General features: G+C 71.2%; 6 protein-coding genes across 6 annotated transcripts; 4 read left to right on the forward strand and 2 right to left on the reverse strand.

Annotated features, from left to right (window-relative positions):
* Positions 1-109: 109 nt before the first annotated feature.
* Positions 110-2,114, reverse strand: V1510DRAFT_440028 (Bromodomain-containing protein; the record flags this gene model as incomplete). Its single annotated transcript, XM_066935606.1, has 4 exons — positions 1,939-2,114; positions 1,833-1,906; positions 1,758-1,800; positions 110-1,723 (listed from the first exon to the last, which is right to left on the reverse strand). Coding segments are annotated over exons 1-4 (1,821 nt in total), but the record flags the coding sequence as incomplete, so codon positions are not given.
* Positions 2,115-3,166: 1,052 nt separating this feature from the next.
* Positions 3,167-4,370, forward strand: V1510DRAFT_411195 (mitochondrial carrier domain-containing protein). The gene is made up of 2 exons (XM_066932849.1): positions 3,167-3,449; positions 3,485-4,370. The coding sequence occupies exons 1-2, from the start codon at positions 3,290-3,292 to the stop codon at positions 4,327-4,329; spliced, it is 1,005 nt and encodes a 334-aa protein (XP_066790837.1). The 5' UTR covers positions 3,167-3,289; the 3' UTR covers positions 4,330-4,370.
* A 1,191-nt stretch (positions 4,371-5,561) lies between these two features.
* Positions 5,562-7,491, forward strand: V1510DRAFT_411198 (Quino protein amine dehydrogenase). Its single transcript, XM_066932850.1, has 2 exons — positions 5,562-5,911; positions 5,944-7,491. The coding sequence occupies exons 1-2, from the start codon at positions 5,746-5,748 to the stop codon at positions 7,293-7,295; spliced, it is 1,518 nt and encodes a 505-aa protein (XP_066790838.1). The 5' UTR covers positions 5,562-5,745; the 3' UTR covers positions 7,296-7,491.
* Positions 7,492-7,553: 62 nt separating this feature from the next.
* V1510DRAFT_411202 (WD40-repeat-containing domain protein) lies at positions 7,554-10,523 on the reverse strand. The gene is made up of 2 exons (XM_066932851.1): positions 10,494-10,523; positions 7,554-10,193 (listed from the first exon to the last, which is right to left on the reverse strand). The coding sequence occupies exons 1-2, from the start codon at positions 10,509-10,511 to the stop codon at positions 7,635-7,637; spliced, it is 2,577 nt and encodes an 858-aa protein (XP_066790839.1). The 5' UTR covers positions 10,512-10,523; the 3' UTR covers positions 7,554-7,634.
* Positions 10,524-12,541: 2,018 nt separating this feature from the next.
* On the forward strand, positions 12,542-12,883 carry V1510DRAFT_360889 (uncharacterized protein; the record flags this gene model as incomplete). Its single annotated transcript, XM_066931041.1, has 1 exon — positions 12,542-12,883. A coding segment is annotated over one exon (342 nt), but the record flags the coding sequence as incomplete, so codon positions are not given.
* Positions 12,884-13,713: 830 nt separating this feature from the next.
* Positions 13,714-14,680, forward strand: V1510DRAFT_411205 (uncharacterized protein). Its single transcript, XM_066932852.1, has 2 exons — positions 13,714-14,091; positions 14,131-14,680. The coding sequence occupies exons 1-2, from the start codon at positions 13,727-13,729 to the stop codon at positions 14,372-14,374; spliced, it is 609 nt and encodes a 202-aa protein (XP_066790841.1). The 5' UTR covers positions 13,714-13,726; the 3' UTR covers positions 14,375-14,680.
* The last annotated feature ends 1,450 nt before the right edge of the window (positions 14,681-16,130 follow it).

A 16,130-nucleotide genomic window follows, 5' to 3' on the forward strand; every position in this document is an offset into this window, starting at 1 on the left:
ACGCGCTGCGGCGAGGCCACGTGACCCGCACGCGTCGGCCGCGCGTCGAGCCGCACGCCGTGCGGCGCGCAGGAGCAGTAATTATACAGTATACATACACGCGCTACACGCGCTGGACGAGCACCCACACCACGATCCGCTCGCGCTCGCTGCCGTCGTTCGGCGTCGGCGTCGGCGTGCCCGGCTGCGGCGGCTGCAGCGGCGGCACCGGTGCGCCCGACCCGAACGGCGCGGCCGCGTGGACCATGCACTCGATCATGTTCATGCCGGGGCCCAGCGTGACGTCGTAGTACGACCGCGGCGGCACCGGCTCGTTCGGGTCCGTGCCCAGCATTGACCGGCGCATGCCGTTCGTCGCGGCCGTGATCGACGGGCTGAGCCGGCGCCCGTTCAGGGTCATGTAGAGGTTGTAGTTGCGCACGAGCAGCGACGTCGAGAGCGTGGGCGAGATCGTGACGACGTTGTGCGTCGCCGGCAGCGTGATCGTGTAGGACTGGAACACGTCCGTCTTGTGGGGCGGGAACGTGATCGAGTACGGCTGAGCGAAGGGGATGCGCGGCGCGGACGAGATCGAGAACATGGTCATGAGCGCGTCCGCGACGGTCTTGCCGTCCGGCCGCAGCCGGGCCTCCTCGGCGGGCTTGGGCGGCGTGGCGCCGTCCGTCGGCGGCTTGGGCACCGCCGGCGGCGGCACAGCCATGCCCGCCTGCTGTAGCACGTCCGCAGCCGAGTCTACCGGGGCGTCGATCCGCACGGACGCGCCGCGAGTCGCACGCGCCGGCGACGCCGCGTCCAGCGGCGGCCGGCCGCGGCGCGCCGGCGACGCCGGCGGCTCGGGCGCCGGCGTCGGCTCGTCCTCGTCCTCGTCCTCGTCCTCGTCCGCGACCGGCTCGGACACAGCGCGGGTCGAGATGCGGATTCGCTTTGGCCCACGGTCCTCCTCGCGCTCAACCGGCGCCGGGCTCTCGACTGGCTCCGAGTCCTTGCGGCCGCGCTTCTTGTTGCGCTTGCGGCGCGCGCGCTCGTCCTCGTCCTCGTCCTCCGCGCGGCCGCCCAGCGAGAGCTTGATCCGCGGCGCGGCGTCCTCCGGCTTGTCGTCCTTGACCGAAAGCCGCAGCTTGACCGGCGCCGCGCCCGTGTCCGGCAGCGCCGCGCGGCGCTCCTCCAGCCGCTCGCGGAAGTTGCGTTCCAGAAACTGGGCGTCCTCGTAGATGTCGCTCTGCTCCTCGTTGAACGTGAACGCGTTCGAAAAGATCAGGTTCACGTCGGCCTCGAACTCGGCCCAGCTCTCGTACCGGCCCTCCTCGATCCGCGCCGAGACCGTGCCGAACGCCATCGGGTGCTTGATGATCTTGTAGTAGTGCTTGTACAGCTTGCGGTCGGGCTCGACCATGAACAGCTCGGCGTAGTAGCGCCCGCGTGCCGACGTCTTGAGCTTCGTGAGCTCGTCCACGATCTCGGCCATGGCTGCGTTGCGCTCCGCCGTCGGGTCCCGCACCGCCGTCAGCTGCGCCACGACCTCGGCCACGCGCCCTTCGATGGCCTCGGCGTCGATGTACACGAGCGACTCCTCCTGGTTGTACGTCTTGGCGTTGGTGCACATGAGCGCGAAGTCGGCCGCCGCCGCGGCCACGTCCTCGTACTTTTGCCGCTTGATCTTCTCGCGAATCTCTGCCAGCGAGATCGGCTCCGCGATCGTCTGGTAGTAGTCCGGATACAGTTTCTGCCGTCAGCGGCGTCCCCGCGCGCCTGCCTACCCTGCTCGGGAGACGCACAAACTCCTTGTGCACCAGTCGGCCGCTGCCGTTAGCTCGCCCCGCGCGCGCACGCACTCCTCATCTTTGAGCTCGGTCACCGCCCGCACGATCGCCGCCGCGGCGTCCGCGATCTCCTTGCGGCTGGCGTTCTGGTGTCAGTGTGCCCGGCGCGGCCGCCTACCTCGCCGACGGGCTCGAGCACCGCCTCGCTCTCGCCCGCCTCGCGCTCGCCGGCGCCGGACGGTCTGTGTCGGCGCTTGTCTGCCGCCATGTCGCTCCGGGATTGTGCTCGCTCGATCGATTCGCGCCCGGCGCGTGATGCTGGCTGACCTTCGTCGCGTAGGACGCTGCTTGCCGCGTTGCAGTGCGGCGGCGGTCGTGCCGCGGCGCGCGCCGGTGTGCCGCAAGCGGCGCGCGACGCGACGGTTACGGCGCAAACGCGCGGCGGCGCGCCGGGTCACGTGGCGGCGACAGTCACGCCCGCGCCGCGCCCGCTGCGGCGCGCGGCCGGTGGAGCACGTGACGCGCTCCGTGCGCACCCGACATCGGTCACGTGCCGGCCCACCGGCGGCCTACGCCGATCCGTGCGCTACTGCGTGGCTCGCGGCACCCGGCGCGTCATGGAAGCCGTCCGGTCCCTGCGGCCGCGAGACCTCCGGGAACGGCCGCAGGCGGGGTGCGGCGCTCCAGCGTAGCAGGAACCGTACTCTTCGCACGTGCCTGCCGCCCGAGATCTCGGACCACCGGCATCGAGATGACACAGCGTTCCGACGTCTGTACCGGTTCCGTGGACACGATTGGCTTGTACGCTGCGCTGGCCGCTGGCCCCCCAAAGTCTCTCGCGCCCGCAGGGTGGTCGGAGGGCGCTCGCAGGGGCCAATGGGAGCGCGCCCCACAGGCCGCAGTGGGCGGCCGGGCTGCGATAGTAACCGGCTAGTGGCCGGCCGCGGATTTGCGGGCGCCAGAACCAGCCGGCCTCTGCGCCGACGATAGCCAAGCTCCGGCCTAGCCGGAGAGCGGTGCTGGCAGCAGGTAGCCGAGACCGCGCGGCGCGACGGGTGAGGCACAGGGCGCGCGCGGCGCGACGGGTGTGGCACAGTGCGCGCGCTGCGCGGCGCACGCCACACCGGCGCGGCCAATCAGCGCGCGCAAATTCCGTCGCATGCACCTAACGCCGTGCGCCCGCCGACGAGCAATTGACCGCCGACAGACGGCCGGCCCGCGACGGCCGCGCGCGCGCGCCCGCGGCCGCGCTGGCGGCGGCGACGGGCCGCGCCGGCGCGACCGGACCGGCTTACCCGGTCCGCCGCGCTTGGTAGGGTTGGGCGTCGAGCGCCCGGGTAACGGCTGCACGGAGCGCCTTTCCTGGGTCGGCCTAGCCGGATGCGCTCGCCGGCGGTAGCCAACCGACGCTGGCATCCGAGACTCGCACAGGCGGCAGCGCCTTTTTCACGGCCCTTTTCCCTCTCGTTTTTCCCTTTTTTTTTTTCCTCAACCACACACCCACTGTGATTATCCGTTCAATTGCCACAATGCCTCTGTTTCCTTCGTCGTCCGCGATTGCCGCGTCGTTTGACGCCAAGGCCATGAAGAAGGCCGACGCCTTCTGGGTCTCGTCGCCCGTTGAGAAGAAGAGCATCGAGCTCTACTCGGGCGAGTACTACGCCGCGTGCACGCTCGGCGGTATCCTCGGTAAGTGAGCGCGGCGCACAGCGCGCTGACGGCAGCCTGCGGTCCTACCCACACCGCCGTGACGCCCCTCGACCTCGTCAAGTGCCGTCGCCAGGTCAACCCGGCGCTGTACTCGGGCAACGTCCAGGCCTGGAAGTCGATCGTCAAGACGGAGGGATTCGGTGGCATCTTCACCGGTGTCGGCGCCACCTTCATTGGCTACTCTCTGCAGGGTGCCGGCAAGTACGGCTTCTACGAGCTGTTCAAGAAGAAGTACGCCGACCTCGTTGGCGAGGAGGCCGCGACCAACTACAAGACCGGCCTGTACCTCGCTGCCTCGGCCTCGGCTGAGATCATCGCCGACGTGCTGCTGTGCCCGTGGGAGGCCATCAAGGTCAAGACCCAGACCACCGTCCCGCCCATCTACAGCGGTGTCTTTGACGGCTACAAGAAGATGACCGCGGCCGAGGGCTTCGGTGGTCTCTACAAGGGTCTGTCGCCCCTGTGGGCCCGTCAGGTCCCGTACACCATGGTCAAGTTCGCCTCGTTCGAGCGCACTGTTGAGGCCATCTACAACGCCCTTCCCAAGGAGAAGGCCGAGTACTCGATGCTGGCCCAGACCGGTGTCTCGTTCCTCGGTGGTTACATTGCCGGTGTCTTCTGTGCCGTCGTCTCGCACCCTGCCGACGTCATGGTCTCGAAGATCAACGCCGAGAAGGAGGCTGGTGAGTCGGTCGGTGCTGCCGTCGGCCGCATCTACGCGAAGATCGGCTTCGGTGGTCTCTGGAACGGTCTGCCCGTCCGTATTGTCATGATCGGTACCCTCACTGGTCTGCAGTGGCTGCTGTACGACTCGTTCAAGGCTGCGGTCGGTCTCCCCACCACCGGTGGCAAGAAATAAGCGCTGTATCTACACGTTCAATTCTATCTGTGCCTTTTTAAGCTGTGCCGTCCGTGCGTGTGGCGCAGGCGGCGGTGCCCGCTCTCCGGCCGCACCCCGTGCGGCGCTTTTGTCCCGCCGCATCCCGTGCGGCGCCTTTCTCCCGCCACTCCCCGCTTGGCCTCCACGCTGCGCCCCAGCTGCACCGGCCATCGCCACCACACGCCGCCCGGACGCCGTCTCGCCGCCCGCCCGGCCACGGCCGTACGCGCCGCCGTCCCCGGCCGCGCCCGGCTCGCCCGTCCGGCCTGCGCGGTCCGTGTGGCGCGCGCGCGGCCGTCCGTTCCCCGCGCCGCCCTCACCCCGCGCCCGTAGACCCGCCGCCCGCGCCCAACCGGCCGTGCGCGCCATCTGCCTGTCTGCAGCCCGCTTCCGCCGTCGTCGGCCGGCCCTGCAGGGCTCTGCATCTGTGCGGCCGCTGTAGTTATGGCCACTTCTGCCGGCAGCCGTGTTCTAGACATCCCACCAACACCACCACCGACCGTCCACACCATTCACGCAGCGTCTGTGGCAACATCCATCCGTTTCTCTCCAGGAGCATCGGTCACGATTGATCAGACGTGGATGCTGGACGTATCGGCGCAAATCGGACGGCCACACACCAGGCCAGGCCACGGCCGGGTCGTTGATGGCGACAGTGATTTGGCCATGAACTCGATCGACGACGGCCGCCATCCGGCGTATACGGCCATGGACGTCGATCAGCGGACGGGCGCGGCGGCTGCAGGACGGACGGAGGTCTCTGCGGCCTGGCTGGGGCTGGAATCCGACAGTGACTGCGAACAGTACTTTGACGACGATATGTACTCTGACGACTGCGACGAGGCCTGGGCGGCCCAGGACGACGCAGAGCCGGCCGGAGACGGCCTGGATCCGGCCAGAGACCCGGTGATGGCTGCGGGCGATGCCGTGGCCGGTGCCGTGGCCGGTGACGGCGGCCGGCGCGGCGGCGGCGGCAGCGTGAGCGAGTTTCGCTCGCTGGCCGCGGCCGAGGCGCCGGCCGAAGCGCTTGCGCTCAGCCGGCCGGCGGTGCCGTTCCGGGTGCCGATGCCGACGCACCTGCACATTCGGCTGGTCAACCCGGCGTTTGTGTCTGTGGCGGCGCGGGCGGAGGAGCCGGCCGAGACGGACGCGGCCGGGCCCGACGCTTCCGGGCCCGGCGACGCCTCCGACGCCGGCGCGGCCGGGCCGGCGGCGCGGCCGGCGCTCGGCCGCAACCAGACCGTCTTCACGCTCAACGACTACCCCAGCGACGAGGACTACGACCCGCTCGGCGACGAGGACTACGACGGCGGGTCGGACGACGACGACGACTCGGCCGACGCCAGCCAGGCCGCGTCGGTGGACGGCGCCGCGCAGACCGAGGACGACGACGAGATGGACGAGATGCTGCGGACGCGGATCCACGTGGCCGAGGTGGCGGCCGACGCCAGCTTCCTGCGGTACTACCAGGAGCTGATCAACGACGAGGCCATGCTGTCGGACATCGGCGACGAGCGGTGGGCCAACGCAGGGGTGTCGCTGATCGACCTGGACCAGCTGCGTACGTGGACCGGGGCACAGAGCTAACGGCAGACGACTTCGAGGTCGGCATCGACTTTGGGCAGTTTCTGGCGGACCTGCGGCGGCAGCGGGTGATCGACCTCCAGACGTTCTTCGAGCTGCGCGAGCTCAAGCGGCCGGCGCAGGTGACCGCGCGCGACATGCGCGCGGCCGGGCACGACGCGCAGGCGATCCGGTGGCCGGCGGGCGGCGACGTGCTGGCGCGGGCGCGGCGGCGGCGGCTGGACACGTACTCGGGCTACATCAACGTGCCGGGGTCGCAGGCGCAGCTGGCCGAGGTCGTCGACAGCCAGTTCACGGACGAGCGGATCTTCTCGTTCGCCACGACGTTCACCGAGGCGCGGCCGTCGCTGCTGCACTTCCAGCTGCGCAACCTGGTGTTCCCGCTGAGCAAGGCGTGCACGCTGTACTCGGACAAGACGACGGTCAAGCGGCTGAACGCGGACGACGGGACGATCGCGACCGTGTTCAGCCAGCAGAAGTGCAAGACGTCCTTTGGCCGGTCGCTGAAGATCTCGACGATCGCGGCCGCCGGCCAGCACCTCATCGTCGGCGGGCTGCTCGGCCAGTTCGCCTACAAGCGCCTGGACAGCGTCGACACGCTGGCGCCGCAGGCCGAGGGCATGATCACGTTCGACGTCAACGGGATCACGAACCACGCGGACATCGTGGCGCAGACGCGGTCCGGCGGCGTCGCCGCCGTGTTCTCGTCCAACGACCGGTACCTGCGGACGCTGGACCTGGCGTCGGCCACGTTCGTGGCGTCGCACGCGTTCGACTTTGCCATCAACTGCACGGCCGCGTCGCCGGGCGGCAAGCGGCGGCTCGTCGTCGGCGACGCGCTCGACACGCTGGTGATCGACGCCGACTCGGGCCGCACGCTGGCCACGCTCGCCGGCCACAAGGACTACAGCTTTGCCTGCGCGTGGTCGCCGGACGACCGCCTGCTGGCGACCGGCAACCAGGACAAGACGTGCCGGATCTACGACGCGCGCAACCTGTCGACGCCGCTGCACGTCGTCGGCGCCCAGCTGGGCGCCGTGCGCTCGCTCAAGTTCAACCACTCGGGCGCGTTTCTGGCGCTGGCCGAGCCGATCGACTACGTGCACGTCATCGACACGCGCACGGTCGGCCAGCGCGGCCAGCTGCTCGAGTTCTGGGGCGGCGTCGCCGGCGTCGGCTTCTGCGGCTCCGACGACGACGACAGCCTCTGGGTCGGCAACAGCGACCCGCTCGTGGGCGGGCTCATGCGGTTCACGCGCAACGCACGCACCCGCGGCCGCTCGCTGGCGATGCACCCGGAGGACGCGGCCATGCCGCACACACAGGACCGGCCGTACCTGGTCGAGGACGTGGTCCTGTGATTGCTTTCACTGCATAACCCACCGTACACAGGGCGTGCGGTCATCATTTTACGTTCTGCTTTTCTTATTGTCTCATTTTGGACTGGACTGGGAGACTGGAGTATATACTGGAATACATATCGGCTGGATCTAGCGGTCTGGGACGGGGCGACGCCCTGGGGGCTTTTGGTAATTAATTGACAACTTTTATGACGGGGTGGGCGGGCGCCGCAGCGCGTGCGGCTGAGCGGCGGCGGGGCGCCGCACGGCGTGCGGCTGTCCGGCGCCGCACGCTGTGCGGCTCATCTGCCGCGCCCCGCCCGTGGCGGTGCACGCCCCGGCGCGCCGCAGTGCTCAGCACTACTGCTGCACCAGGTACTCGTAGCTGTCGAGCGCGCCCGTGTCGCCCAGCAGGTACTGCAGCTTGTAGTCGTTCTCGTCCGACAGCCGGACCAGGTCGCGCTGCAGCCGGCCGCCGGTCTTGGTCAGGCCGCGCAGCAGGCTGAGCAGCTTGCTGCGGTCCGGCCCCTCGCTGATGGCGCGGCCGTGCGCGCTCAGAACGGCCTCGACCCACAGGAAATTGAACTCGAGGTGGGCCGACTGCTCGAGCTCGGCGACCAGGAACTCGAGGAACCGCACCAGGTAGACGACCGGCAGGCCTCTGGCGACCAGCCGGATCTCGTTGGCCGGAATGCTCTCGTAGACCTTCTTGATCAGGTACCGCTCGTTCAGCCGGAAGGCCATGACAAGCGCCTTGAGCGAGTCGTTGTCGTCGACGAGCGTGCGCTGGATGGTCTCGGGCGTGATGTCCTCGTCCAGGTCGAACGGGTCGAAGAAGTACGCGTCGTTGGTCGAGTACACGAGCAGGCCCTCGGTGGAGGCGGCCGCAAAGGCCGAGCCCGTCGGCGAGAACCGGATGGCCGTCGTGCGGATGGCCGGGCGGGTCTTGCGCGCTGACAGGTCGCCGCGGGACGCGCCCGGCAGCGTGCGGTCGACGCGGTCGTCGAGGTCCGAGGCCTCGCCCGCGTCGTCGATCTGCGACAGCGGCCCGAACGACGTCATGTTCTTGGAGTTGAGGAAGTCCTGGGTGCCGTCGAGCGACAGGTTGCGCGAGATGGTGAACTTGCGCAGCAGGACCTGGTTGTCGATGTCGTACAGGCAGATGAACCGGCTGTTGCCGCCGGCCAGGATGCACGCGCCGTCGGCGGTGTAGCTGAGCGTGCGGAAGTGCTTGGACCGGGCCGCGTTCTTGGCCGCGAACCGGTCGGACTCGTGGCGGCCGCCGGCGACGTCGCGCTTGCCGTCGACGAACGCGACCTGCTTGCCGAGGTCGACGTCCCAGAACGAGATCTGGCCGTCGAGGGTGGCGACGGCGACCTGCTTCGAGTCGGGCCGCAGCGCGATGGCCAGCACGTCCGAGTTGAGCTCGAACGGCTCGACGGCGGTGGTGCGGCCGAAGATGTTCCACACGCGCACGGTCTTGTCCCAGGACGCGCTCGCCAGCGTCGAGCCGTCCTCGGCGAACGACAGGCACGAGACCGGGCCCTCGTGGCCGGCCAGCTTGTCGAGCAGCTGGCCGGTCTGGACGGACCACAGGTACACGTCGAACTCGTCGAGCGAGCCCGCGCAGACGACCTCGCCGGACGGGTCGATCGCCAGCGACGAGAACTGCAGCCGCTTCTCGGCCGTGAACGTGCGGAAGTTGCGGTAGCGCACGAGGTCCCAGGCGCGGACGGAGCCGTCGAGCGAGGCCGAGAACAGGACGTTGCCGCGGCGGGAGAACTCGAGCGCGGTCACGGCCGAGAGGTGCTCGGAGAAGGTGACGATGGAGAAGCCGGTCTCGGTGTCCCACACCTTGATCTTGCCGTCGTCCGAGCCGGTGATGAGCCGGCTGCCGTCGGCCGTGTACGCCAGGCAGTTGATGGCGTCGTAGTGGCCCTGCTGCTTGAGCACGTACGACTCGGACTGCCACTCCCACACGAGCAGCTGGCCGAGCTTGGCGGCGCCGAACGCCAGCCACTCGCCGGACGCGTTGATCTCGACAAAGTCGATGTCGTGCTGCGAGATGTTGAGCGTGTGCACCGCGTTGAAGTCGGCGGCCTCGTAGATGCTGAACACGCCCGTCGAGAGGCCGACCACGAGCAGGCCCTTGGCCGCGTGCATGGCCGCGCAGCGCACCTTGGCCGACTCCTGCATGCAGTAGTTGCGCTGCGTGATGCGCCAGCGCTCGTCGTCGCCGTCCTCGACGACGTCGCCGTCCTCGGTCGGGTTGCGCGCCTGGTACCGCCACGTGAAGAACGCGCCGTCGCGGCTGATCGTGTAGATCACGTCCTGGTCGGCGTTGAAGAACGCGCCGACGACGGCGTCGCGGTGGCCGGCCAGGACCGACGCGGCCGCGCGGTCGTCGGACGCGACCGAGTAGATCCGCGCGGTCATGTCCTTGGCCGCGGTCAGGAAGAACCGCGAGTCGCGCGCCCACGTCAGCGACGTGATCTCGCCGTGGTGACCGGTATAGACCCGGTACTTGACGAACGGGCTGAACTGGAGGTCCGTTCTGTAGTCGGGCGCCCGCCAGAGCTGGATCTGCCGGAACGTGGTCGCCGAGATGAACTTGCCGTCGGGCGAGAACTGGATGTCGGTCACCTTGTCCTTGAAGTTGAAGTGGTGGAGCACCGTGCGCCGGACAAAGTTGACGAGGATGCCGCGGCCATCTTCGTCGACCGAGAGCAGGAGCGTGCCGGCGGGGTTGAGCGCGATCCGGAAGATGTTTTTGCGGTGCTCGTACGCGAACGTGAACGACTTGTTGTTGACGAGGTCGAAACACGAGACCCTGTTGCCGGTGGGCGAGAGGATCTGCGTGCCGTCGGGCGTGAAGACCAGGTTGCCCTGGCGGTACACGGTACCGAGCAGGTTGGAGAACTGGGGTTAGCGCTGGGACGGATCGGCGACGGGGCGGCCGGGGCCCTGAGCGGCCGGCGGGGCCCTGGACAGCTGGCGCAAGCGCGGGAGGTGCGCTGGGGCTGGCAGGGCCTGGGGCCGGCCGGGGGGCCTGGTGCGGCCCGGGCTGGCTGGCGCCGGGCTGACGCTGGTCTGACGTGGACATTACGTCGCCGTGGCGAGCGCCGATCGGGCCGGCACGGGCGCACAGGGCAGGGGCCGGGACAGGGAGCGGCCAGCCGCCGGGCGGGAGCGGGCCGGGCCGGCGCGGGCGGTACTCACCTTGAAATCAGTCTTCATGCCGTTGCTCGCGGTCGCGGAGATCGAGGACAAATTTTTTGCGTGGTGGCGTGGCGGCAGGCACGTGACGCCCACGTGACGTCGGCGCTGCGCACGTGACCTGTCAGCGTCACGTGCGGCGCGCGTCACGTGCTGAGCCGCGCGCCGTGCGGCGCGGTGGCGCGCTCCGCGCTAGCCGCCCGCCGGCACAGCGGGCTGGGGCCGGCGCCGGCCGCGCGGCCGCACGCCGGCGCCCCGTGTCGTCGGCCGGGCGCCAGCGGGTCTGCGACCCGTCTCCCGCCGGCCGTGCCAGCCGGCCGCCGGCCGTCCCGCGCCCAAAGCGGACCAGCCGCCGCCGTTTGCGCCCCGTAACCCTGCAGGCGCGGCTAGCCGGCGCCAGCGCCTAGCCGGGCCCCGTGGCGATCGGCGTCCACGGCCGCATGAGCGCCGGCGGCAGGGCGCCACTGGGGACGGCAGCGACAGCGGGGCCAGGGACTGGGCAGGGCACGTGACGGACAGGGTCCGGCTGACGCTTCCGCTGCTGCATGACGGTCGCGAGTCTGTGGGTTTGGGCGCGCAGCGCGCTAGGCCGCATGCGCGCGTCCCTCCGAACCCGGGCGGGCGTCCGGAGCTGTGGCTCGTGGAGTGGTACGCGTGGCTGTTGTCACGCAGCTCCGCGCCGGGTACCGTGCGTACCGCAGGGCGTTCGGCGCCCTGTATGCGGCGCGGGTACGCGACACCCGCGCGGCGCGCGCGGTACTGCGGTACCGGCACCGTACCGTTGGTACCGCCGGGTACCCGTTCCGCCTGCCGTCGGCGGTCGCTGCCGCCACCTATCACCGTCAACCCCGCGCTGCGCCATCACGCTCCGCCGCACATGGCGGCGGGTGCCGGCGCCGGCGCCAGCCACGCCCAGCGGGCGTCCCCTGGCCCAGCCGCAGGCCGTCGGCAGTACGCGCCTCCCTGCGCCGCTTTAGAGTTTCATCGCTCCATCCAGTCAATATGGATGGAACTGCCGGCCCTACATTAGCGCGCCCAGCCCTGGGTACCGTCCCGCGCGGTACCCCGGCCTAGCGTCGGCCTAAACCTTGAACCATGTACGCCAGCGATACCGAGCCAGCGTGCCGGACACCTAGCAGGCGACATCACCAGACTGATCTCCGAGCCCAGGTCAATACTTCCAGGAAAATTATTAACGACTCCAGGATTTGCCCCCCGGTTGAACGACAGTACCAGAGCGTGCGCACGAGGCAGGCTGCTAGGAATACAAATAGACGGAGCCAGCAGCTGCGGGCCCGTGAACCGACCGTCTTGGTGTGGATCCGACTTTTAACAGATACCTGACGGTCTAGGATGACATGTTTCCAAAGATCAAGACGTCCACAGGGAAATCCGTGTCGCTGCTGTGCGACGAGCCGGGCCGGCCGGCCGGCGACCGCGACCGCGGCCTGAGAGACCGGCGCGGGCGGCCAGACGGCGCGGCCGCGCCGGCGTATTTCGACCGGCCAGACGCGGCCGCGCCGGGCAGCGCGCCGCCGGGCGCGCTGCCGAGCGCGCACTCCGCCGTGGGCTACGCGGCCGGCTTTGCGGCCGGCTTCGCGCGGGCCGCGCGCGGCCCGCCGGACGCGTCCGGACGATATCTGCCGCTGGCCGCGCCGCTGGCGCCACTGGGCTCGCCGCTGGCCGCGCCTCTCGCCGCGCCTCTGGCCGCACCGCCGGCGCCGCCGCTGGCGTCGTCGCTGGCCGCGCTGCCGGCGCCGCTGGCGCCGCTGGCGGCTGCAGACGCGCCGCGCCGCGCGTCCGCCGCCAGCCCGCGCTCGCCCGCGACCAGCCAATTCCGGCCTCAGCCGCCGACATACGCCAAGGTCGCTGCCCGCCGGGCCCCCGGCGTGGCCTCGGCCAGCGCGACCAAGCCAGGTAGGTCTCCTTCGAAGCTCTCGCCGCCGACAGGCCCGGCAGCCGTCCGGCGGCCGGGCGAGATCTCGTCCGAAAACTCGTACGACAGCAGCTCCAGCTCCAGCTCCAGCTCCCGGTCGGCCACGGCCTTCAGCATGAACTCGACCCCGGCCTCGTCCGCGTCCGAGAGCCCGCCCGAGGCCGGCGACACGCCCGACAGCGTCCCGCCGCCGCCCGAGAAGCCCGCCGGCCGCGCCAAGCCGGCGGCCAAGCCGCCCGCGGCCGCGGCCGCGGCCGCGCCCAAGAAAAACAAGCGGTACATGTGCCATTGCGGCAAGTCCTTCACGACGTCGGGCCACCTGGCCCGGCACATGCGCGTGCACACCGGCGAGAAGAACTACGTGTGCCCGGAGGAGGGCTGCGAGGCCCGCTTCTCGCGCCAGGACAATTGCATGCAGCACTACCGCACGCACCAGAACGCCAACCGGCGGACGGGCCGCAAGCGCGGGTCGTCGCACACCGGCGCGGCCGGCAAGGGCGACGCCACGGCGGCCGCGGCCGAGCCGGCGCCGGCACACAAGCCGCGGGACCTCGGCGGCGCCGCCGAGCCGGCGCCGTCGCCGCTGGTGCTGCCGGCGCCGGCCGGCGCGAGCGCGGCCGCGCTGGCGTCGCCCGTCACGGCCAAGCTCGTGTCCAACATCTCGTCGCTGTACGTCTCGGCCAAGAGCCCGGACATGGCCGAGGCCGCGGGCGGCCGCGACCGCCGGCTCAGCCTCGAGGGCCATCTCTCGCTGTACGGGCCGGCCGACGCCGGCCGCGCGGGCTTCATGCGGGCGGCGGACAAGGCGCACACACAGGCCGCGGCCGACGCGCACAACCAGCAGATCCGACACCCTTCCACGTACCCGAGGACGCACCACGGACCGCACCACAGCCACTACAAGACCGCGAGCGGCCACAGCGCACGGCTGCCGTCGCCGCCGCGGCTGCCGCTGCTGCCGCCGCTGACTGCGGCGGCGCCCGACTTCCGCGGCGGCCCGGCGGCCGCGCCGGCGCGGTTCGACTACGGCCTGGCCGCGGCCCGGCCGGCCGAGTTCGCGGCGCCCGCGCCGCTGGCGGGCCTGCCGCCGCCGCCGTTTGGCTACGACAGCGACGGCCGCGCGCTGCCGCCGGTGGCCGCGCCGGCCGGCCGGCCGACCGGCGTCTTCCGGCCCGGCTGGCCGCCTGGGGCGGCCCCCGCGGCCGTTCCGGCGGCGCCGGCCGCGCACGCGGCCGCGCCCGGACGCAGTCGCGCGGCCGTCGTGCCGGCCGTGCCCTCGCCGGACGTCGTGCGGTCGCGCATGGCGCTCGCCCGAGCCGAGCCGGCCGTGGACGTGCCGCGGTGGCAGCGCAGCAGCTCGTCGTCGTCGACATCGTCGACGCAGTCGCACCGCCACCGGCGGACGCGCACGCGGATCAAGTCCCCCAGCGCGGACGAGGACGACTACGAGGACGACTCGAGCGATCTTGGCGCCAGCGGCGGGTCCGGCAGCGGCTCCAGCACCGGCTCGGGCTCGGAGGACAAGGGCATGGCCCAGATCGCCGAGGAGCCCGAGCACCGGCCGCACGAGCCGCGGCCGGCCGCCGAGGCCATGTACCCGAACGCGCGCGCGCGCAGCAACACGCGGCCGACCGACGACGGAGACGACAGCGACAGGCGACACAGGTGGGTGATCCGTGCCCGGCGACAGGCACTGATGAACAGTCGAAGCCACGGGCGCAAGCACAACTTGGGCTCGGTGACCACGGCGGCAGCCACGGTCGCGCTCAAGAGCGGCATGGACGCGCGGGCCAAGGGCGGCAAGCCCAAGGCCGAGGGCGGGTCGGCGTCGTCGAGCGACAGCGCCGACATGTACGAGGAGGACGACAATTCCGACGACAGCCGGTCCAAGGCGTCGACCAGCAGGCTTGATGCTCTGGCCAGCATCGCCATGTCCGTCGGCTTCTGACCGGCGCGGACAGCATTCGGCCGCCCGCGGGGCGGCCTCTTTTGGAAACGGCACTGATGGCACTTGTATAGCTAGTAATCGTCTCGGCACTGGAGTGCGTAGCAGCGGCTGTGGCCGGCGCGGCCGCGGCCGCGACCGCCCGCGGCCGGCCGCGGCCGGGCCACACGGCGCAAGTGGCTGCGGGCACTGGCCTGTCGGAAGCAGAGCCGACCGCGCAGACCTGTGCGGCGTGGCCCCGCAGCGGACCGGGAGCGGGCCGGGCCGCGGCGCGCGCCAGCAGGGCTGCGAGGGCCCGCCAGCGGCGGGCGACCACGCGCCGACCGACAGCCGGGCTGGCCGCGTGCCTGGTCGCCCCCCGGCGGCCGGGCAGGCCGTGCGCCCGGCCGTCCAGCCGCCGCCGCGTACGCCCGAGGCCGGCCGGTGGCGGATCCAGGGTCTGCGCAGCGGCCACGTCAGGGCCGGCCGTCCAGGGTCGCTGCCGCCGCAGCGTGATCGCCGACGGGGCGGCCGCAGCGCTCAGGACGCTCGCCACACGATCGACACGGATGCAACATGCGGGAACGGTCCCGGCAGGCCGCAGCGTCCACGCAGCTTCCCTGCAGCCGCGCATCCCTGATCCGACCTGGCGGCGGCGACAATGACGCCCACCCCAACGCCCCCCCGCCAGCAGCGGGTCGGCCAGCGCGGTCGCGACGGGTGCGGGTGGGCAAGTAACTGTCAGTGCTCCCGGCGCAGGTCGCCGAGACTGGATCCGGCGTAGCGCGACGCACTGGAGTCGGTGCCGCCGAGGCACGCCTGCAATGGAGCCACGCGTACCGGTACGGCGGGTGCGTTGGGGTTGGTACCCTGCGTACCCGGGCACCCGCAGCGGTACCGCGCGAGTACACAAGGGTCGGTAGCCCGGAATAGAGTTCGGCGCGGGTACGAGTCCGAGTACGAGGGCCGAGCCCACCCAAACGGGGCTGGCGCGTCCGCGAGCGGTTAGCTCGCGGTTGTGCGGCGCACACATGCACACCGCGGATGCTACATCCCGTCCAATGGCGCCCGGACGGTCGCGCGCCGGCCGCGGCTGCTGACTGGCGGCCGCCGCCAGGCCGGTCCTTTGGCCGCGGTAGGGGCCGCGGCGGCCGGCGACGGCCGCTGGGGCGCTGGGGGCCGCAGCGCGTGCGGCGCAGCGCCCGTCACGTGATGGGAACCGCCCTGGGCCGTCGGCGCAGGGTCCTACGCCGCCACGGACCCTGTCTGCGGAGAACAGGGTCCAGTACGCTCGGCTGGTGTTCGTGGGCCGCGGTGCCTGGCGCCGGCGTGCTTGGGGCTCGATTATTATACTCGATCTTCCCACCCACAGCCTGGCAGACAGATCGGGATTTTTTCTCCCAATGCTTTTCCAGATCGACCCTGGCCTGCCGCCGTGCGGACGGGAACAGCCGCGCCGCGCCGTACCCGTGTACCAGCGCTCGCTTAGACCGCTGGCCGGCCTGCCCGCCACCCCCGCGCTGTTCTTGCTAGTCCAGCGCGCGCGGCGGTTGCAAACGCGCCCACGATCGAGTCCGATCGCGGCCGGCCGTCGGCACTTTCCGACGATCGCGCGCGATCGCCGGCCAACCACCGCGATCGGTGGCCCGTGCGGTGGCCCTGGCGAGACCCAGGGCTCGCCCGGACCCTGTGGCCGCCCCGATCGCGCTGGGGTGGCCTGCCCATCGAGATCGGGCCGCGATCGTGTGGTCGCTCCCGCGCCGCGGTCGCTGTCTAGGGT

This window comes from Dipodascopsis tothii (genome assembly GCF_038497935.1).
Source record: "Dipodascopsis tothii strain CBS 759.85 unplaced genomic scaffold V1510scaffold_4, whole genome shotgun sequence".
Lineage (NCBI taxonomy): Eukaryota > Fungi > Ascomycota > Lipomycetes > Lipomycetales > Lipomycetaceae > Neoaidaea > Neoaidaea tothii.

Bases quoted from the DNA above. Each gene is read 5' to 3' on its own strand.
- V1510DRAFT_411195 (XM_066932849.1), top strand. From the start codon at position 3,290: ATGCCTCTGTTTCCTTCGTCGTCCGCGATTGCCGCGTCGTTTGACGCC. The intron at 3,450-3,484 runs GTAAGTGAGCGC...CGCTGACGGCAG, and splicing joins CACGCTCGGCGGTATCCTCG to CCTGCGGTCCTACCCACACC.
- V1510DRAFT_411205 (XM_066932852.1), top strand. From the start codon at position 13,727: ATGGCGCTCGCCCGAGCCGAGCCGGCCGTGGACGTGCCGCGGTGGCAG. The intron at 14,092-14,130 runs GTGGGTGATCCG...ACTGATGAACAG, and splicing joins GACAGCGACAGGCGACACAG to TCGAAGCCACGGGCGCAAGC.
- V1510DRAFT_411198 (XM_066932850.1), top strand. From the start codon at position 5,746: ATGGACGAGATGCTGCGGACGCGGATCCACGTGGCCGAGGTGGCGGCC. The intron at 5,912-5,943 runs GTACGTGGACCG...AGCTAACGGCAG, and splicing joins GATCGACCTGGACCAGCTGC to ACGACTTCGAGGTCGGCATC.